Source organism: Leuciscus leuciscus (genome assembly GCF_965113295.1).
Source record: "Leuciscus leuciscus genome assembly, chromosome: 7".
Taxonomy (NCBI): Eukaryota; Metazoa; Chordata; class Actinopteri; order Cypriniformes; family Leuciscidae; genus Leuciscus; species Leuciscus leuciscus.
The window spans coordinates 8,401,998-8,424,996 of record NC_138731.1 but is presented as its reverse complement, the minus strand read 5'-3'; the positions used below and the strand labels follow the sequence as shown (position 1 = coordinate 8,424,996).

The window sequence follows — 22,999 nt, the reverse complement described above, 5'->3', positions numbered from 1 at the left end:
TCCGAAAAAACAAAAAAAACCAAAAAAAAAAAAACATTGACTTGCGTTATCTGAGCAAAGAAGGCCGTAATACTTAATGTTGTCCACTAGAGGGGGCGACAGGATAGTAAGTCTTTTCTACTCTCTTTCACTGTTTGCATCAGTTTAAATGACAAATAAAAGCATACATTTCACTCATAACCAGGCCATATCTGTGTATGAGAATAAGGTTTATACTTAAAGCTGTAGGCTACAACTAATTAAAACTTGAACCCTACTTCGAAGTTTGCCACTCTCTAGTTTCTTTTAAGATATTGTTATTCACACTGGTTTTTGCATTTATTGTTTGTCCATCTGGAACTATTATTTGTCATAAGCTCTATATTTTAAGATGTACTAGCTGTTGATAAATCACATTCAATTAATGTAATGAGCTAATGTCAGGGCAAATGTCCTGCAAAGTTTTGCTAGGCTAGATAAACACACCTGAACCAGCTAAGAAAGGTCTTCAGAATATCTAGAAATGTTCAGGAAAGTGTGTTGGAACTGGTTGGAGCTGAACTCTGCAGAACATGATGCTCCAGGGTCAGGACTGGGTGTTAAATCTATAAATTAATGTGCAAAGTTGGGTGTCTGCATGCAGATTTGTCAGTCAATACAATGGAAAATGGAATCTGCAAAAACTTTATTCTGTTCTCACAACACATGCAAACAAAACTGCAATGTTTTTAAACTTTTGAAGATGTCTTTGTCACATACCCTGCTTGAACCTTACTAACTGAACAAATATTCATGCAGGAAGTGCATGGAGAAAAAAAATGAATACTGTTTTACACAAAACTCTTAGTGACTTCAAGCACATTGGATAGGCCTGCAACTTCTGTGATGACAGCATCCTCAGATCTGCATTTAGGACACTGCCTTGAGTTCTCCATCCACTGGCCAATGCAGACCTTGCACCCCACCACACTTCTGCAGCACGAGGTGAACACGGGTTCTTCAATGATAGCTTGATAAAGAAAATATAAAAAGTCAACATTAACTGCAGCTGGTGCCAAATAAACATGATTATGTTTTGGAAAACAGTAAGTCAAATCACTTCAATTATAGCTGATATCATGGCTAAAAATGATACGACCTTTGGCAGTTACTGCAAAAACCCAGCCTATAGGGGCCACACACTTGCAACTGATATCAGTGAATAGACTGAACATGATTTCAGCCGAGCGATATCCATGCTACTGTTTTAGCACCATATTTGTTCCTTCTAGTTTACTGTGTTTTGGTAAGGACATTTCAAGATGCAGTTTTGTGTGTGTGTGTACCTCTGCAGATTAAACACATGAATGTCTCCTTTAAAATTGTTGCTAGGTTTGCCCTTTGTGCTGCTCCCTGTGTAATGGAAACAACCTCCTGAATCTGTCTGGATACATGTTCCAAACCATGAGAGGCCTCCAACAGCTCCTCGATTTGCGATTTAAGGTTCTCAAGGACAGATTTTTCAGCATCTCTGCGACTATTAAAAAAAGGTTAACACATAAATAATTTTCACTTATCCCTCTTTACTTATAAATAGGTTGTTTTTTTTTGAAAAAAGCAGTGGTGGACAGTAACGAAGTAAATGTAATTCGTTACTGTACTTAAAGGGATAGTTCACTTTGAAATTAAATTTTGGTATGTTTGAGCTTACCTGAAGGGCATCCAAGATGTAGGTGTCTTTTTTTCCGCAGTAGTTTCAATTTTGATATTTTTAGGTCAAACCGTTCTTGTCTGTCAGTCATATAATGCAGGTCTATGGTCACTGTCTCTAGAGCATGCACAGAGTCCAAATTAAAACAATTCCCCATCGTCCAAATTAAACAATTCCCCATCGTAAGTACACATTGATGGCCTAAGACACGAAACGAGCGGTTTGTGTGAGAAAACGAACAGTATTTATATCGTTGTTACCTCTTGAACAAAGCCGCGTCCAAATGATCTGAGGGCGCAGGCGGGTATAGATATATACACTGATGTCGCCTTGGCTACGGTTTCGTTCCAATGACCTGCAGTAGCGAAGGCGACATCTAGTGTATACATCTATACACGCCCGCGGGCAGGTATAGATATATACACTAGATGTCGCTTGGCTACGGTTTCGTTCCAATGAACTGCAGTAGCCAAGGCGACATCTAGTTTATCTATACCCGCCCGCGCCCTCAGATCATTTGGACGCGGCTTTGTTCAAGAGGTAACAACGATATAAATACTGTTCGTTTTTTCACACAAACCGCTCGTTTCGTGTCTTAGGCCATCAATGTGTACTTACGATGGGGAATTGTTTAATTTGGACGATGGGGAATTGTTTTAATTTGGACTTTGTGCATGCTCTTTGAGACAGTGACCATAGACCTGCATTATATGACTGACAGACAAGAACGGTTTGACCTAAAAATATCAAAATTGAAACTACTGCGGAAAAAAAGACACCTACATCTTGGATGCCCTTGAGGTAAGCTAAAACATACCAAAATTTAATTTCAAAGTGAACTATCCCTTTAAGTAGCTTTTTTGCGTATCTGTACTTTACTGAAGTATTTAAATTTGGGAAGACTTTTACTTTAACTCCACTACATTTCAAAGTCAAATATCCTACTTTTTACTCTACTACATTTTCAAAATCAGTCGTTCCTTTTTATTTATGAGTGGATAAAAACTTAACTGGTCAAATGAGCCACCAATCACAGTACAGCGCGCACGCTTTGTTTTGAACTTGCCTTGGCGGTATCAGAGCCATAGAGAGAGAGAGTTGCGACACTCCCATAGACCTCCGTTGTAAATAATGGCGGCGCTTTTAACCGCCTACTTCCGGGATATGAAGATCGGAATAGTTCCAAACACTGTCATTTGGGCGTTGGACACCATTCACTTACATTGCTGTGCGTCGAGTTGTTCCAGAGTTAAGTTGCCGAAATATCGACCTCTTTTGAATTGTCAACTGTCTATATTGTATCAGAGGCCCTTTGCGATGCTTATACTGGTCTTCATTTGTACATGCACAGCGTAATTATTTATATTTTATGTTGGTTGTTTCAACCAATTTTCAAGCACTGCCTGCTAGCTAACGCTAGTTAGCTAGCGCGACTTCGTCAGCTAAGAGTTCAGTAATGAATCGCTACCACCTTTATAGCAACTTTTATTTAATTAAATTTTTTGGGATATACTAACTTTTCATTATGTTATTATTGTCTTGAGTGAAGCGGCTTGTGAGAACAATGCTGGACCTTTAGGATTGTTATGGCCATCACCAGTCCTGTCTGTTTCATGGATCACCTGCCCCTGGTTTTTGTTTTTCTTGTTCACACACACAAGCACACATTTTTGTTGTCTGTCATTGTTTAATAAAAAATATTTTATTTGAAAACCTTCATTTGTATCAGCCATGCTTAAATTCGTTTTTAATCTGTTATAGTTTTGATAATGTGTATGGCCGCCGCCTTAATCTTAAAATAATATTCTTAGTCTTAACATGATGATGTTTCACGTTGTGGTCCTGGGGGTGGCCACTTTCATCAGATGAAGTGAGCTAGCTTCTAAGCGAATTCTGAACGGACCGCCACGGCAGACCTCTTTGCGTGATCACGAAGGTACAGTGTAGGCTAATGGCTGAATCGGAATTTATAAGCAAAATCACGGGAATCAATAGCCTAATACAGCCCAGTTGTGCTAAAATAAATATCATGAGACGTCCATCATCAGATGAATGATATGGAAAAGTTAAGTTAGAGCCGCTAAAGCCAGTGCTACTACCCATTCGAACATGAACACTAAGCTTTTCCCTCCAAAAATATAGCCTAAAACTTATCTCCAAATGCAAAACTGACATTAACTAAATGCAATAATGCAATAACAGCTGAAAAAGTACTTGGGTGTGTGTTTTATTTTATATTTACCGTTCAATAATGCAATCGCTGCTGTCTGTCCCATAGAAGAACATGACAGCCAGCGTACGTTTTGGAACTATTGGGGCTTACATGAACCACGTGACAGCCATAGCGGCGACATCAAAGAGTGTCGCAACTCTCTCTCTCTATGGCTCTGGGCGGTATCTACTAAGCGCGAACCAGAGCCGTTAAATATTAGAGTTGCGACCATAGACAGTATATAAGAAGTTGCGACACACTAGGCTTGTTTGACTTGAACCGGCGCTGCACAGACCGATCAGTTTATGACATCAAAGTATAGAGCGAAATCGCGAGAGCGATTGAAAAGCATACAGAGCCGTCTACTCTCTAATCTCTAATCACTCTCTCGCGGTATTTTAATGTCATTCACCGATTGGTCTGTGCAGTGTGCAGCGCCGGTTCAAGTTGAACAAGCCTACTGTGATCTCGCCGCCGCGCGGTCACATGATTCGTGTAGCTCTCAATAGTTCCAAACAAATCGCGTTGCCAATGATTTTAAGCGGGGCAGAGAGCTGCAGCTATTATTGCAGCAATTATCAGTAAATATTGATGCATAATGAACTTTTTTTTTTGCTTATTTGCTTATTACGTTGACACTAAAATGACTTGCTAGCATTTTTTTTCTGGGGAGCAGCAGAAACACTGCATTAATACGTTTTGGTGTTTAATTTTGGAGGGAAATTGGCTGCTCCCATAACGTAGAATATATATATATGTGTGTGTGTGTATATATCAATGGCATTGTGCAGGTTTATGTGAATGTATCATAACATTATGATGTTTATAATTATGACCATAGACGCTCGTGAAAAATATATACAGTAAATACTGTAAATGTATTATACCTTATGGGAACAGTCCCCTTCCCTCCAAAATTAATCACACAAAAAATGTATTCAATTGAATTGAATTCAATTAGAAATATATATATATAATAAAATATATATATATATATATATATATATATATATATATATATATATATATATATATATATATATATATATATATATATATACACACAGTGCAATGCATAAGTTAATACACCCATGCTAAAGTTGACTAAAAAGAGGATTAAAAAATCATCTTTTGGAATCTGAACTTAATGCCTTAATTAAAAAAATTAGGAAAATTCCAACCTTTAAGGACACCAATTTTCTTTGTGAATGAATAATGTATCGTAAATAAATAAATGTTCTTCCTTAAAATACATGGTGCATAAGTGAGTACACCCCTATGTTAAATTCCCATAGAGGCAGGCAGATTTTTATTTTTAAGTATTTTTAAAAAAAATTTTTTAGGATACTATGCATCCTGATAAAGTTCCCTTGGCCTTTGGAATTAAAATAGCCCCACATCATCACATAGCCTTCACCATACCTAGAGATTGGCATGGTTTTATTTCAGTTAGCCTAATAGCTAGTTTGATTTGCATTGAGAGATGATCTTATGGAAAGTACCCCATGCCAATCTCTAGGTATGGTGAAGGCTATGTGATGATGTGGGGCTATTTTAATTCCAAAGGCCAAGGGAACTTTATCAGGATGCATAGTATCCTAAAAAAAATAAAAAAAAATACTTAAAAATAAAAATCTGCCTGCCTCTATGGGAATTTAACATAGGGGTGTACTCACTTATGCACCATGTATTTTAAGGAAGAACATTTATTTATTTACGATACATTATTCATTCACAAAGAAAATTGGTGTCCTTAAAGGTTGGAATTTTCCTAATTTTTTTAATTAAGGCATTAAGTTCAATTTCCAAAATAAGATTTTTTATTCCTCTTTTTAGTCAACTTTAGCATGGGTGTATTCACTTATGCATTGCACTGTATATATATAAATATATATATATATATATATATATATATATATATATATATATATATATATATATATATATATATATATATATATATATATAGACTAATTAATGTCATTTTATTATTAGATTGATGTGCCAAGAGTGACATTAGAGTCTTCATGTAGACTGAGTTAAGCAAGAGTATTGTGAAAAAAATTATAATAGGACATTTTAGCCATAAAAAAAATCATAGTACTTGGATACTTAAGTACATTTGAAAGCAAATACTTTTGTACTTTTACTCAAGTGAATGTTTAAAGGCAGCACTTCTACTTTTACTTGAGTAATATTTTACCTTGAGTATCTTTACTTTAACTCAAGTACATGGTATGTGTACTTCGTCCACCACTGGAAAAAAGGGTAATTTGTCATTTGCAAGAAATGTATTATATTACACTGCAATACCTCAGACTCCTACTGTGCTGCCACTGTCTAAACGCAGCCCTTTCCACCGCATGGACTTTTCTGGAGTTTGGCCTCCAATAAGATGATCCTAAAACAACAACACAGGCAGATACCCAGTAAACAGTACAGCAACAAGTCTTTGCCAATAATACCTATTGTGGCCTTTCCAGACAGAAAAATAAAATAAAATAAAAAAGTCTGAAAAAAAAGAAAAGAACAAAAATCAAAGGCTAAAAACTTGATCTTTATAAACATGGCATTCGCTACTGAAAATATCTGTCTGCATTTGTTTCTCAAATGAGCTGCTAAAGTTTTAAATCATGCTTTTTCCTTTTTCCCTCAGTGTTTTTGTCTCATGATAGAAAGGATAACAAAGATGGGTTCTCATTGACTAGTACATTTTGAGACACATAAGTGTAAATATTGTCCCTTTATTATTTCTTCAAGTTTCAGATTTTATCTTCAATTCATTTGTTTTTTGAAAATAAGGAAAAATATTCTTTGTGCAAAACTCCATATTAACAAACATAGGATTTTATTTACCAGTTGTGCCCTCTGAGTGCAAGATTTCATTTCCTTGGGTGTTGGTAAGGACGTAAGATTCATCATTGCCCAGAGCCAACTTCACTTTCTCCAGAAAGCTGGGCACATTTGCCTCAGATTCTGTAAAACGCACCACCACTACTCGACTAGAGACCAAGCGTCCATCTTGTATTTCAGAGATGTGTATGGATCTATAAAAGAAACACATTTCTGTATTGTACAAAAAGTGCAACTTAAATCCAGAAGAATTAATGGTTTGAGTAGGAATATGGAATAATAAGCTTAAAATGTATATATGTTTATGACTTCACATATTGACATTATAAAGGAGTAGGATTTTAAGGGGTTACCTTTGAAATGATCTTGGAGTACTAGCTCTAGGTGGCTGTGTGAAGTTTGGTGAACTTGAAGGCCTTTGAGAAAATGAGAAACTACGCTGACTCAAAGCTGTTACTTGCCCTTGAAGTTCACCGCCATGAACCTCATAATGCCCTCTCTCAGTTAGGTCCAAGCTGCAAAAATCTCCATTTTCCATAGGAAAAAAAGCGACATTTGAAGAGTCTGTTAAATACAGACTGTCTGTACCAACCTGAAACACACCAAAAAAGTGATAACTGAAATACACCTTTTACGTCTAGTGATTCTTTCCTAGACTGTTTTTCTAAATTATTTATGTTGAATAACTACAATTCTAATTAACTTTTGATTTTCAATAATATGCAAAAATGCCCACTGAAGTACAGACAATGTATCTATAAAACTATCTTTAATCAAATAAAATAACAAAAATAAATACAGAGCCCCACACATGTCATGCACAAAAAAGTAGCTCAGCACTTTTCTTAACAACCACTTTTGATGATGCACATGGGAATTTGGCCTTTGAGTTAATATTTAATGTTTTAAAAATTTTCTTCATGATTCATGGTCTTTAATGATTTTCACTTTTGTTCAAGGTAATAAAGCAACATTTTTTTGATAAAGGAAGAATATCTAAAAATATGGTATTTGGGGTAAAAGGCACCCCTGCTATCAGGGCGAAAGGCACAATAATGAACATGATAATAAACAGCCATCCGTCTTTTCCATTTGTTGACATGACATGGTTAGATTAAAATACATCGATTTGGAATTTGTTTTTTTAATTTTGAATTCACCATATTTATAATGAAGCCATCATATTTAAAAATAGGATATTAATCATATATAATAAAATATATTTATTTGTTACTACTGTGAATCTATAGCCTATTAAATTATTATGGGATCTTCTTCAATGCTTTCAGAATCTTTACTTTTAAAAATTACTTTACTTTACTTTAATTTTATTTATCAAACTAAACCGAAAATAGTACAAACTTTGCTGAAGTGATTGTTTTGATCAAGTAGTAACTTAGACATTATTAAAAACATTATTCTAGCTGAAGTATTTGTGTCAATACTATGTGTCTTTTGCCCCATGTTGGTTTTGCCCCGTGTGTCTTACTATTTCACCCCTATTTCCTTTAATAGTAGCTTTTTACTTTTATCTGGGCTTTCAACAAAAGGAAATTCTACAGGTGCTAATCTACCAACATGCATTATGGTGTTGCCTATAGACGGCACACAGACTACGCCGGAGTAGGTAGCCTACCACAATCCTGGTCCAAACTCTATGTGGCACGTTGACTCAAAGTCTAGGGGCTACGTGTTTTCGTGCTCGTCTATAGGCAAAGCCATCTGGTCCAAGAACACTAACCGTAGGCTACTGTCTCTCTCTTCACATAAAAAACGTAAAAAAAAATTATGAGAATAAAGTCGAAACATTTCGACTTTAATCTCGAAATATTTCGACTTTATTCTCGTAATTTTAGAATTTATTTTATTTATTTTTTACGGATTTTTTTTTTTTTATGTTGCGGTTCAGGGCTTCCGTACAGAGCCAATTGGATAAATTATGCAACAATAATTGTGTGGGTGTGTTGGTATGGATGTCGAAGTGTAGTTGTTAAAAATGTCTGTGTGTGTGTGTGTGTGCTTGTAATACTTGAGAGAGAAAAACTCAACTGCTAATAACCAGTGGAGTTTTGCTAGCATAATGGGGGAAATGTGTTAGGCCTACTGCGCCCAAACAAAATCTTACGGAAAGCTAATTTTTTGAGATATCAACCTCTAATTTGGAACACAGCTTGTTTAGATGTATGGGTTTGATTTTCTAGCCGTTTTAGAGTTCGACATGTTTCATAAAATATATTTTATATAAAATAATGTTCATAAATCAATTTAATAAACTTAAACCTAGGCCTATATAACTTTTTGGGGGGTTTTACTTTTTAATTTTATTTTAATTTTTTTACTTAAGCAACAATCTTCCAATGGTCTTCTTTAAAATGAGATCAAACTTAAGTTTGTGCTCCCAAGCTTCAAATTTTTATGAGTTTTTTTACATTGACATTTTTGACCACTATGGACCTACGTGTAACTTTTTTTAATCGATGCAAAAGGGTTAACTGTTGACAGCATTGACTACGTTTACATGCAGCCAATATCCGGGTTATGGTCGGGTTAGAGTCACTATTTGGGTTTCTGAAACATTCGGAATAACGCGTTTACATGCGTGAGCAGAGAGAGTTACTCCTGTATACATGGAATTTGCAATATCCCGATGTAAACGGCGACGCACGGTTAGCGTCTGGACGTACGGACTTCCTTAAGACGCAATATGCGTCATTTCCGATTCTTTTTCCTGTATCCAAAGACAACAACAACAGCAGCAGCACGCGGATAATGAATAGTTCGGGGCAGATAGCGATCGCCTTTGTTTGCGCTTTCCTCCTCGCTCCAAAAGTGTGGTGCTGTGCTGCGTCTCGCCATGTTTACCTCTACTTCTTGTTTACTTCCGGTATACTGCACGCGGGTTTCTGTATGCGCCGTCCCTACTCAAAATACCAAGATTCCTTGCGAATAGAACATGCGCAGAACACAAATCAATGTCCCTTTTGATGGGGATATGCCGATACGCGTTTACATGACCAAATATTCGGGTTAGAAAGGGGGTACCCCAGGTATAATATCCGGGTTTTTAAAAACCGGGATATGAGCATATCCGGGTTTTTGCCGGTGTTTACATGGCCGTGCGCGACCGGGTTATTGCTAATATCCCGGTTTTGAACGGGTTATTGGCTGCATGTAAACGTAGTCATTGACGACTTAATGCCACTTCAATTAAACTAACTTAATTATCTAATTAGACACACCTGGAAAATCCTTCCAATCCGTTCGGCGCGCATATCTTCCAGCCTCAAAGAAACTCTTTTGTTGTCTTTAAACAAAACGTATGCCATTGTCACAGATTTTAGTGTTAGAAGAAGAGTTTACACTTAGAAGATGTTATTAATGTTGCTGTCGACGATAAGTGAAACACTGGCCACCAGTCGAAGTTGGGGGTGGATGGGGGATGGGTTCTTTAAAGGAACATGACTCCCTCGTATCAGTTGCAACTAATAGGGGTAGATTGTTAAATGTTAACACTTTTTGCCAAAATATTGAACAATTAAAACCAGTTCACCTGTACAGCTGTAAAAAATAATAATAATAACATTCACTTAGTAAGTGTGCAACATACACATTTACTCTTCTTCAGTTATTAATTGTGGTGTCATTTGCAGTTATAACCTCCATCAGTGCATTGACGTGTGTAATTTGACAGTATCTGATACATTAATCTACTGTGGGTTCAGTCGATGTGTTTCAACTGTCCCTCTGATAAAAGGTCGCAAGCAATTCAATAATGAATGGAGGTGGTGAAATGAAATTATTACCTCAAAAAAAAAATCTTTATTTGATATCTTCAGATTAGAGAACCACATCCTTTAAAATGTCTACAATCGAAGAGCATGTTACTGTTTCAAATGTCCCTCTGTTCCGAATATACATTGTCTACCCAAAAGGAATATCACTCTCTATATATAAAATGTGAATGTATAAACCATCTTCACACTTTTTAGGTCCCCAAAAAAAGGCAATTTCCAAAAAAAAAGGTAATTTAAGAAGTCAACAAAATGCTTAACATATCGAATTAATCACTGGAGGTGCAACAATGCACTTAAGCAGATGGGCCAAATAGGTAATAGTTACAATTAGGAACTTAGACTTCTTACAATGTCAATTAGCTTTCTAATGGCATGTTTGAAATGGTCAGGCTGGAAATTAACAGCACTTTCAAATAACAAACAAATGTTTGGATAGTGCAGGGAAAATTCCCTCTGAGCTGCTTCCTGGTCTTCGAGATGTAAAAAAGGATTCCTTCCAAAGGATGACTCCCGTGTCAATGAAGAACCAACTTCTTGGTCATAACAGTTTGCTGCATCCACTGCATCAGGCAAAACATCAGGAGAGACTTTCTTCGGGCATCCACCATGGGCCAGATGATCAGGAACTCCATTCCCTACAAGGAAATTGAGATTTAAGGGCTTCAGGTGGACCCTACATTTCCTGTTATGAAGTAGCACAGCAGACAAAAATCCTGTCAACAACTAATCAAGGTCAAGAGGCTTGGTTTAACGAAAAACCACCTGCTTCAGATTTACCTGGAATACTGTGTGCATTCCAGGAATGCACAACTCGTTCAAGTCCAATTTGAGCCACTTGACACGTCAGAGAAGACACACAGTATTGTGTGAGGTTATCCTGCATATCAATCTCCTCCTGGTCCACTAACTGGATGAGAGCTCCTTTCAGCGGATAGTTTACTCTGTTGTTGACTTCTGGCCACATTCTTTCAATAATGTGATTCTGTTTTATAAATGAAAAGAAAAACAAGACAGCTAAATTTGTTGATACAAACTATGAAAGTTTTATAGCAAAGACAGACAGTCATTAAGAGAGACAGACATCAAAAGTTTCTAGGGGGTTCAGTATGGTATGGAGCATGGCGAGTCAGTTTCTACGGAGATGTAAGCTGGTTAGTTAGTGCATACGTTTGCAGAATTGTATAGTTTCAAAGACTAAAAAAGATAAAAATAAAAATATTCATACACCTCTTGGGGAGTCCAATACTGTTCCTGGCAGGTCGCTTCCCTCTTAATGTCCCACTCACCCTCTAACAAACCTCCCTGGAAACTTATATTTGTGAAGGAGAACCAATTATTCATGTTTCTCATAATTTATGCATTATAATGATTTCCTGATTTCAAATTGTAAAAATGTATGCGTGTTAAGAGAACTTAGCCACTGATCATATAGCATTCTATATAAATAACTTGAATAAAGTTTAGTTAATTTTGCTTAACCTACAGGGTCAGTAAGGTACTCTAATCTTCCTATCAGCTTCCAGTGATTCTGAAGTATCACTATATTTGATGGTACCATGATGGTAGTTAAACAAAGGGTTTTGGGATTAGTTTCGAGTTGACAAAACCAAACAATCCAACCTTTGTTGGTGCCATTACACTGTTCATCAACTTTCTCTGTCAACACAGGCTTTGATCCTGAGTTTAGGAGTGACATCAGCGCAAGTTACTATGGCGATGAACACTGCTAAAAGCCAAACCACTTTCATGATGCCTAAAACCCAGGGTTGGCACAAAGTAAAGTGAAACATATATGGCTAGCCACCTAAACCGGCTTCATGGTATAGGCCCCTGTATTGGACACAACAATACTAAGTGCAGTTAACAAAACAAAACATCTTAATAGATCATGTTAAAAGGACACTATAGTTTCTCTTGCCCTACAATGTTTATGAATATATTACGACTCACATTTGTTGACGGTGTTTGGCAATATGGCTGCTTCTCTCTGTTGTGTCTAAGGTGTGCAAGTTTCTCTTGAATAAAAAGTGTTAAATAAAACTCCTTCCCATGATCCACCCTGATCTGGTCCCACATTCCATATTCGATCACTGCACTTCTGCAAGAAACAAGAAGTACAGCTTATAGCTAAAAGCACTGAAGGTAAAAAATGCTGTTTAGCCAGTCAAGTTATTGTCTCTTAGCTCTACAGTATAATGTCTTGCTTAACACAAATGTATTAATAGCAGTGTTCTGAAATGAGGCAAAGTCCTCAGTATTTAAGAAAAAGGTAAATTCATGTTCCAGTTACACGCAATGTTGACATTTTCCAGGTTACATAAACATTACATAAACTATTAAGAACACCACCAATACAATTTTATTTTTACATTAAAATGTATGCAATTACTGTTATATTAATCAAAACCATGTATAAATCTCAAAGCTTTTCATTTATTCCAAAGATGCAGTAACAAAATTCAGATTTCATGTATAGTCCTATTTTATTTGTGAATTGATGCTCGAAAATTAAAGGTGGAATTTATCGAATGGATTATTTTCTTATACAATTTTTTTTCTTTGCCTCCTCTGAGAAAACACACACATGGTGAATAGGTAATGCTTGTTGAAACAACCAATTAATTTTTGGACTATTTCTCCTCAAGTTCAAGCCAAGTTCACTCTTGCACCCAAAAACATGTAGCCTAATTGTTAATACTCCTGGCGGTTAGTGTTATGATTAGTATTATTCACACATTTCTCATAAATGTATGGAATTAATTTGGAACTACACAACTAAAGTAAAAATTTGAAGTTACCTGTAAACATTTTGATATATTGTCAGGTTGTTTTTCACTGGCATAGTGGAATGTGCGACAATTTTTCTGGAGTATCCATCCACAGCTGCTACGTGGGTCACCCCAAACATTACCATCTTCTCATTTTGGTCGATATGTAATTTGTGACCCATGTATTCTGCAGTGTATGGTATCGGATTAAAGTTCCGAGATCCCTGTATAAAAAAAAGGGGAGTAGTAAATGTTTAGATTATTTTGATTTTTTTAACCTAATAGCAAAACACTGGGAAAAACAACACTACCTACTAAATAGATTTTTTACTAATTATTAATTCATTTCTATTACAGAAATCTACATGAAATCGCATCGTTGCTGTAGCCTGGAGACCTCCAAGTGTGCAGAGTTTATAACTCCAGTGGGTGGAGACTTTCAAGTTAGTGGGGTTAGGAATGTACTTTCTATTTAAGGAGCAGTAGTCCCACACATTTAAAGCTGACCCTCTATAACTAGCTGGCTCGGCCAGGGGAGCGCTTCCCATACAATGATGCAACTCGCTTCTTAACTACCATAGTACAATTCATCATTGAAGAAATCAACTACTAGATAGTCACGATTATTTCCCGAAATCGTATTGTCGCAAATTTGTTTGAGATCAAATTAGTCCCCAGATGCCATGTTTGTAATTTATAGCAATAATTCTCATTTTCTCAGTTATTTTGATTCATTTCCAGATTCAACAGCTTGTTCTTACGTACTAGAACACATGCTTCAAATTTTTTTGACAAACTAACCCCCAGTTTCACAGACAAGCAAGGCTTAAGCTAGTCCAAGACTAAAATGCATTGATATATCTTCAAATATGTCAGTGCCATTTTTGTCTCAAGAGGCACACCAGTAATGTTTTTTTGGGGCAGGTTTATAAAAGCTACTTAAATGTCCTAATTGAACTACAGCCTAATCCTGGCTTAAACGAAGCCATGTCTGTGAATCCAGTCCTTAAAAGAAATAACATTTGTATATTTTTGATAAAATAAAAGATATAGATTGTACTGAATGTCAGCTTACTTATTTGGCTCCAGATAAGGATTTGAGTCCATGTCATGCAAACAAGAAACTCTGCTTCTAGCCACAGGTTGGGAGCCGTCGTTCCAACCACAAAACTTTGTAATGCTGTTTGCGAATGTCCGTTGGTCTCGGCAAACACAGCCTCTTTAAACTTTGCTGATAAAGATGAAACTTGACACCATAGTTGGCTAACGGTGCTTTCCAGGTTTATACCCATCTCACAAAGCCTGATTTTACTCAACTTAGCTGACCACAACAACCCAGCCATTTTTGAATGCATGCAAGCATGTAATAGCAGTTTCTACCATTTTATGGCACTTATGCCAATCTTTCAGGAATGATTTTAATTGTATTAATTAAATTATTGTCCTAATCAAACCCTAATTCTAAACATATCTGTTGGTAATCCTCTTGAAATATTTAACCTAATTTGTTTCAGTATATGAGCAACTATATTCTGGTTTTAAATTAAATTTCCTTGAAAAGAGACTATTTTCTGTATTCTGTAAATGCAACATGCGTACCACATGCGTACACTGATGTGTGATACACTTAACCCTTAATCACTGTTAAAAAAGGACAACACTTAAGGTGTTTGGGGTCATTTTGACCCCAAACTTTTAAAGAGCAATTGCATAAGGAAATATAATTTTTTATATGGAAAACTATATATCTTTTTTTTTATTTACTTCTAAACTATCCATTTATGCTGTGTTTTTGTGGAAATGTTGAAGTTTTTTACCTATTTACTGCACAAATACATAACTAGGCCATAAATTGGCTCATGAAAAATGATTTTTAAAAGAAAAAATCACTTAAATGATGATCATAATTAAATATAAATAGTTTCTGGACATTGCTCTATGTGTTAGGGATAGAACACTGCCATCTAAAGGTTAGTTGAAAAACTTTATTTCTTATAGGAAAGGAATTAAAGTGCAATGGCCAAAGATATCCCATAGAGGGCCATAGAGAATCATTCATTCAACAAGCTTGTTCCATGTTGCATATGTGACATGTGTGTGTTTGTGTGTGTTTGTGTGTGTGTGTGTATGAGATAGAAAGTTCGTTCCACTTTGGGTTTATGCTCTAGGACAAGGACCTTGATTTAAATGTAATTTTTTTTTTGATTTATGCCAGTTTTGTTTATTTTATTTGCCAATTTCTAAAAAAATACTCTCTGTTGCAGTGACATATATGTGTGTGTTTGTGTGTGTTTGTGTGTGTTTGTGTGTGTGTGTGTATGAGATAGAAAGTTCGTTCCACTTTGGGTTTATGCTCTAGGACCAGACCTTGATTTAAATGTAAATTTTTTTAGATTTATGCCAGTTTTGTTTATTTTATTTGCCAATTTCTATAAAAATACTCTCTGTTGCAGTGACATACATGTGTGTGTTTGTGTGTGTTTGTGTGTGTGTGTGTATGAGATAGAAAGTTCGTTCCACTTTGGGTTTATGCTCTAGGACCAGACCTTGATTTAAATGTAAATTTTTTTTACATTTATGCCAGTTTTGTTTATTTTATTTGCCAATTTCTATAAAAATACTCTCTGTTGCAGTGACATACATGTGTGTGTTTGTGTGTGTTTGTGTGTGTGTGTGTATGAGATAGAAAGTTCGTTCCACTTTGGGTTTATGCTCTAGGACCAGACCTTGATTTAGATGTAAATTTTTTTAGATTTATGCCAGTTTTGTTTATTTTATTTGCCAATTTCTATAAAAATACTCTCTGTTGCAGTGACATACATGTGTGTGTTTGTGTGTGTTTGTGTGTGTTTGTGTGTGTTTGTGTGTGTGTGTGTATGAGATAGAAAGTTCGTTCCACTTTGGGTTTATGCTCTAGGACCAGACCTTGATTTAAATGTAATTTCTTTTAGATTTATGCCAGTTTTGTTTATTTTATTTGCCAATTTCTGTAAAAATGCTCTCTGTTGCAAACACATAACATTTGTGTGTTTGTTTATGTGTTTGTGTGTGTGTGTGTGTGTGTGTGTATGAGATAGAAAGTTCGCTCTACTTTTTATTTATGCTCTAGGACCAGACCTTGGTTTCTATGTAGAAATTTTCAGATTTATAATGGATTTACTTTTATTTTTTTGACAAATAAAATAAAAAAAAGTCATTTTTTTCATTTTCCCATTCATTTTCAATGTGGGGTCATTTTGACCCCAAACACCTTAAAAGGTCAATTTTTTTTTACACACCTTTAGAACAACCAAATCAAGCCCAGTTTTTTTGTGCATGTTTAGATAGATTATTTAGGAAAAGTTCCAGAGTTTCATGCCCCTGAGATGAAGTTAACACTTTTAAAAAATGAAGGAAAAATCCATTGGGGTCTGTGTGACCCCAAACACTGATTAAAGGTTAAAGTGCAGTAAACTGTAAAACTAGTGTGTTTCAGAATGTCAATAAATCAAACAAATGCCCGTTTACAACAGCCAGAAGCACAATTAACTGTTTTTGCAGCTAAATAATAACTGGAGACTGCTGACTCCAGTGAAAGATAATAAAAAGTGAATAATTTCCATGGGTCTCATCTTTGCATCAAGTTTGAATCAGGTCTCTTCTGAATTGGCTAGTGGCGTGGTCACAAAACTAGGGTCCTTGAAATGTGCACCTGAAACTGCAGCCTGGTATTGCAGTAATATAGTATTAAAGTGAACAACTTTTTAACCTTTATAACACTAACATGGTTTAATTAAAGACAAACACTTCCAAAAATGTAACAACATAATCCATAATTTATTTACCAATACCTGATATCGAGCCATGTGATAGGGAGGATTGATTGTTCGCAGCATACATCCCACGCGGCCTTCGGATGCTTTGATACCTTTTGAAGCCAGGTATCCCTTCATCATTTTTCTGCCATATGTTGGCCCAGTCTGTTGAGGGGAAAAACATACATACAACACTTCCAGTTCCAGTAACTATTCCTATCACAACCCGGGGGGAGTTTTGTTTAGGGCCAAATTCCGAGCTCGGGGCCCTCCTCCCGGACAGCACGTCAAATACACATACACCTTCACATTTAATTATATGTAAATGTGAACTGACCTACCTCGGTAACTGCTTTTGCAACTTCCACCTCGAGCTGGGAATCTTGCAGACGCTCTCTCCGTATGCCATGTTCAGCACAAAATCGACGTATGCTCTCCTTTGAGGCACCCTTTGACAATCCACATTCACATTTTAAAAAATTTGATATGTACTCATCCGAGCACCCACTTATTATCATGCTTTCTATCGTTTTTTTATAGGGAAATAATGTAGACTCCATGCAGGCTTGAGAGAAGATTGATTTGATGTAGGCCTAACTGATTTGCTGCTTTTTCCCATAGACAGTATAAGGAGCTTTTTCCAAGTGCACGGTGCGTGTACGTAGTGCGCCTCCCCCCGACAACGCCAAAAATTGCGCTAGGAGTCATATTATTTTTTCCACTCAATTATGTCGTAATAACGAGATCTTATGTCGTTAAAACGACATATATTTTTCGTAATAACGAGATCTTATGTCGTTAAAACGACATCTTTTTCTCGTAATAACGAGATGCTATTACGTTACAACGACATATTCTCTTGGCCTTATATGTCGGGGATCTCTGATCCAAGATGGCGGCGCGCATGGACGCAGCGGCTAACAGCTCTCGCTTTTGGTGCATTTTTGTTTGTTTTCTCGTGTGTTTTTTGTCTGTTGCTTCTGTGAAGCATAACTACAGCCGTCAGAACTTATTAGACATCGGATTTCAATACAAGATTACAGTCACACCTGACTTTTGTCGCACACACAATATCCCGAAGGATATCACCAGACCACCGGGATCTCCGTGGGTTGTTGTCGGTCCTGGCAGACGACGCAGACGGCGTCGGGAAAGAAAACAAAAGCGGGGCTGCCGGGCTGGCCTTCTTGTAAGACTCAGGAAAAAAACACATAAGCCTCCTCTACCAAGTATGTTTCTTACCAATGCAAGATCCATGGCTCACAAAATGGACGAACTGGAGCTTTACATCGCCGGGAACCACTACATCCGCGACTGTTGCATCATGATAGTATCGGAGACCTGGCTTCACCCAAGGATCCCCGACGCTGCAGTGCAGTTAGCGGGTCGCACTTTACATCGCTGGGACAGAAACAACGACTCTGGTAAGAGCAAAGGGGGTGGTGTGTGTATTTTTGTGCACAATGACTGGTCAAACAATAGTATAATCCTAGATAGCCACTGTTCTCCGGACCTGGAATTTATGACTGTAAAATGCCGACCGTTCTTTTTACCGCAAGAGCTAACGGTAGTGATTGTCACCGCTGTTTACATACCACCCGACGCCAATGTTAGCACAGCTCTCGCTCTCTTGCTAGATGCCATAAATAAACAGCTATGTGCTCATTCCAACGGAGTACACATTATAGCTGGAGATTTTAACCAGGCAGATTTGAAAACAGTACTTCCACATTTCTTCCAACATGTTAAATGTCCGACCAGAGGGGATAACACACTGGACCGTGTGTACACCAACATTAAACATGCATATAGAGCTATTCCTCTCCCTCACTTAGGTCACTCAGATCACCTCTCTCTGCTTCTTACTCCAGCATACATCTCCCTCAGAAGATGGAAAACACCACTCACAAAGACTGTTTCTATATGGCCCGAAAATGCACTCTCTCAGCTCCAGGACTGCTTTACACACACTGACTGGGAAGTCTTTAAACATCATGACCTGTCTGTTCACACTGAGGCAGTACTGGCTTACATCAAGTATTGCATGGACAACGTCACAGTGAATAAAATCATCCGGATTTTTCCCAACCAGAAGCCTTGGATGACCAGCCAAGTCTACAAACTCCTCAAAGATCGGAAAGCTGCTTTCAGGTCAGGTGATAGAGCTCTTTACAGTGCTGCTAGAGCCAACCTGAAGAGAGGAATTAAGGATGCTAAGAGGGACTATAAAAATAGGGTAGAAGATCATTTCACAGACGGCAAACCACGACAGGTATGGCAGGGATTCCAGCACCTAACAAACTTCAGAGGCAGCAGCTGTGCAGCTGGAAACAGCTCGGCTCCACTTGCAGAGGAACTGAATTGCTTCTTTGCTCGTTTTGACAAACCACAGCTGCAAAATACCACACCACCCCAGCCTACAACAGACTCTGGTACTCACCCACTCATTGTCCAGGAGCATGAAGTGAGGCGGGTGCTTAGAACAGTGAACACACGGAAAGCTGCTGGTCCTGATGGCATCCCAGGCAAGGTGCTCAAGGGATGTGCTAACCAGCTCTCAGGAGTTTTCGCAAACCTCTTCAACCTTTCTCTGACACAAGCTTCAATTCCATCCTGCTTGAAATCCTCCACAATTATCCCCATACCAAAGAAATCAGTCACGGATAGCCTAAATGACTATCGCCCTATCGCCCTTACACCGATCATCACAAAGTGCCTTGAGAGGCTGGTGTTGCACCACCTGAAAACCTGCCTCCCCTCCACTTTCGATGAACATCAATTTGCTTATAGAGCTAACAGATCAACTGAGGATGCAATAGCCATAGCTCTCCACAATGCGCTGTGCCATCTGGAACATCAGGAGAGCTATGTGAGGATGCTTTTTATTGATTATAGCTCAGCTTTTAATACTATCATACCGGACATCCTCTTCAGCAAACTCACAGATCTGGGCTTTCCTTTACTCACAATTAATTGGATCAGGAACTTCCTGACGGACCGCCCTCAGACTGTTAAACTCGGCCCCCATTTCTCTTCCACCCGCACGCTCAGCACTGGCTCCCCTCAAGGGGGCGTGCTGAGCCCAATTCTGTACTCTCTCTATACATATGACTGCCGCCCAGTCCATCATCAGAACAACATCATCAAATTCGCAGATGATACTACAGTGGTGGGTCTAATCTCAAAGGGGGATGAGGCTGCCTATAGAAATGAGATCCTGAGATTGTCAGAGTGGTGTTCAGTCAAAGACCTGACATTAAATACCACCAAAACAAAGGAAATCATCCTCGACTTTAGAAGGCATAGGGCAGCCCCCGCTCCCCTCTACATCAATGGAGACTGTGTAGAGAGGGTTCAAACATTCAAATTCCTTGGCACAACCATCTCAGGAGACCTCAAATGGTCAGCCAACATAGCAACCATCAAGAAGGCACAGCAGCGCCTTCACTTCTTGAGAGTGTTAAAAAAGACCAACTTAAAGGAGAAGCTGCTGGAGACCTTCTATCGCTCTGCAGTGGAGAGCCTGCTGACATACTGTATCTCTGTATGGTACTGTAGCTGTACTGAGGCAGAGAGAAAGGGAATACAGCGGATCATTAACACCGCGCAGAGGATCATTGGCTGCCCTCTTCCGTCCCTGAAGGACCTTTATAACTCCCGCTGCCTCAAGAGAGCCCAGAACATTGGAAGAGATCACTCTCACCCTGGTTCCCACCTGTTTAAACTGCTGCCCTCTGGTAGGCGCTACAGATGCCTTAAGTCAAGGACAAATAGACTCAAAGACAGTTTTTTCCCCAGAGCTATAATTACATTGAATACACATATGCACTGAACACTCGATGCACTGACTACCTCATATTAGGGCATTAATCATGTTGACAAATCGTGGTTTATTATTATTATTATTACTCTTATATATATATATATATATATATATATACTAGCAATTCTGTCTATGTTCTTTCTTTATTTTTTGTCTTAAGCTTAATTATCTTAATTGTACATTACTTTATATTATGTATATTTTTTTATCTATTTATTTTATGTACCATGCACCTTATGCAGAAGCTATGCAATTTCGTTGTATCTTGTGTACAATGACAATAAAGAAATTCTAATTCTAATTCTAATGTGTAGTCATGTAGCCTACAAAATATACCTTTATCCACATAAAATTGATAGCCAATCATGTCTTTATCATACATCTACGTTCAAAAAGCTGAAGAATACAAATACGAACATTAATACGTTTAATTGCACATTAGGCTAAGCGTTTTCCTCCCTCAGAAAACCCTTATAATAAAGAAAAAGCTTAATGTGGCTTAATAGGCTACTTCAGTGATAAAGATCAAATGCTGTACACACCTTAATAATAAACGGCTACTATCCTACAGAAAAGCAGATGAGCCCATAATATGAACGCAATGCATTTAATTACACGTTAAGCGTTTTCCTCCCATAGAAAATCTTTATTATAAAGAAAATAAAGGTGGCTCTTAACGTGTCTTTTTATGGGAGGATGGCATTGCGGTGTACAGCAAATCCTTAAATGGTAGCCTATTCAATGCAAAACAAAAATGAAAAATATAAGTAGCCAATAAATTAAATAAATTATTGTGCCATTAATTAGTCCACAAACAATATTTATTTTAAAGCCTAAACGAATTTATGTAAAGAAAAACACCAGCGTTGGGCGTTTATCTGTAGCCTAAGTGTTTCAGTCGTCCTTTTCAAACTGACGCAATAAAATGCAACAGAATTAGATTTGTTAAACATGAAGAGGACTTATCAGTCTGGAATGGCCGCTCGCTCTAACGTTAACCTAGATAAATGTTCGCTATTACTAAGCGCATATCCGAGTGTTTGTGCGGAGTGTGGAGCGCGGAGTGTGGAGCGCGCACTGCATGACATGGAGGCGCCGGTGCCATCACTCGCATTTTCCTATCAACAGTGGAAACAACTTAAAATACTCCATCATTTCTGCTCATACAGAAAAGAATAATACATCAGTCGCAACTACTTTTATTTGTGTAAACTCACAACAACAAGAAAACGTTGTGCTTTCGTAAAATAAAAGAAAACGAATATGGCGCGCTCATGATCTCTGTGAATTGGAGCGCGTCTTAAAATGAACTGAAAAACAGTGTATAGACAATTAAGCCTCACAGACATGAGAAATATAACTATCTTTATAGGCCTAAAGCTTATAAAAAATGTCCACCAACGAATAAAATCCAATCGAAAGCAAATACGTACGGTTGGCTACCATCTGATTATGTAGGCTAATCCTGTCCGTATGAAAGGCGCATCTAGGCTTCCCCATACAGAAATGTAATATATGTCAATATATGTCAATTACATATATAATGTTAGTGCCCATGTATGTCTGCTGCATATATGAGAATATATGCAAAATTCATATATGTAAAACACATACACATATATGAAATATATATTTCAAAATATAGCAAAAATGGCCGTTTTCATGTAAGTGCCATATATTTTCCCGTATATGTACATAAATGTGAAATATATGTAAGGCGCATATATGTATACATGCATATATGACGCATATATGTATAGCCTACATGCATATATGTACTTATTTGTATAGTACATACTTTCACATATATTAGGGATACAAATCTTATATCTGAATGCCTTGAAATTAAATGCCTATAGTTGGAGATTTTGTCTATTGTGTGAATACCAAATATAGTATTTTAATACAATAATGCAGTGTTTTCTTTGTCATTTTTGACAAATACATCCACAAAGTACCATAACCATATGCCACAGCTTTAAAAATGCATCAGTATCACATGCATGTACACTGTAAAACTTTTCACTGTAAATTTACAGTAAAATACTGGCAGCTGGGTTGCCATCCACATACTGTATTTTTACAA

At 37.3% G+C, this 22,999-nt stretch overlaps 2 protein-coding genes across 4 annotated transcripts in view; both read right to left on the bottom strand.

Annotated features, from left to right (window-relative positions):
• Positions 1–22,999, bottom strand: part of LOC309503323 (NACHT, LRR and PYD domains-containing protein 1 homolog) — a 106,991-nt gene that overhangs the window by 57,545 nt on the left and 26,447 nt on the right. The window lies entirely within an intron of this gene.
• LOC309502547 (uncharacterized protein) lies at positions 648–17,650 on the bottom strand (the record flags this gene model as incomplete). The annotated part of the gene is made up of 11 exons (XM_082174951.1): positions 648–988; positions 1,305–1,495; positions 6,195–6,282; positions 6,738–6,928; positions 7,088–7,326; positions 10,877–11,163; positions 11,306–11,510; positions 12,479–12,626; positions 13,327–13,520; positions 17,127–17,255; positions 17,432–17,650. The coding sequence occupies 11 exons, from the start codon at positions 17,648–17,650 to the stop codon at positions 810–812; spliced, it is 2,070 nt and encodes a 689-aa protein (XP_082031077.1). The 3' UTR covers positions 648–809.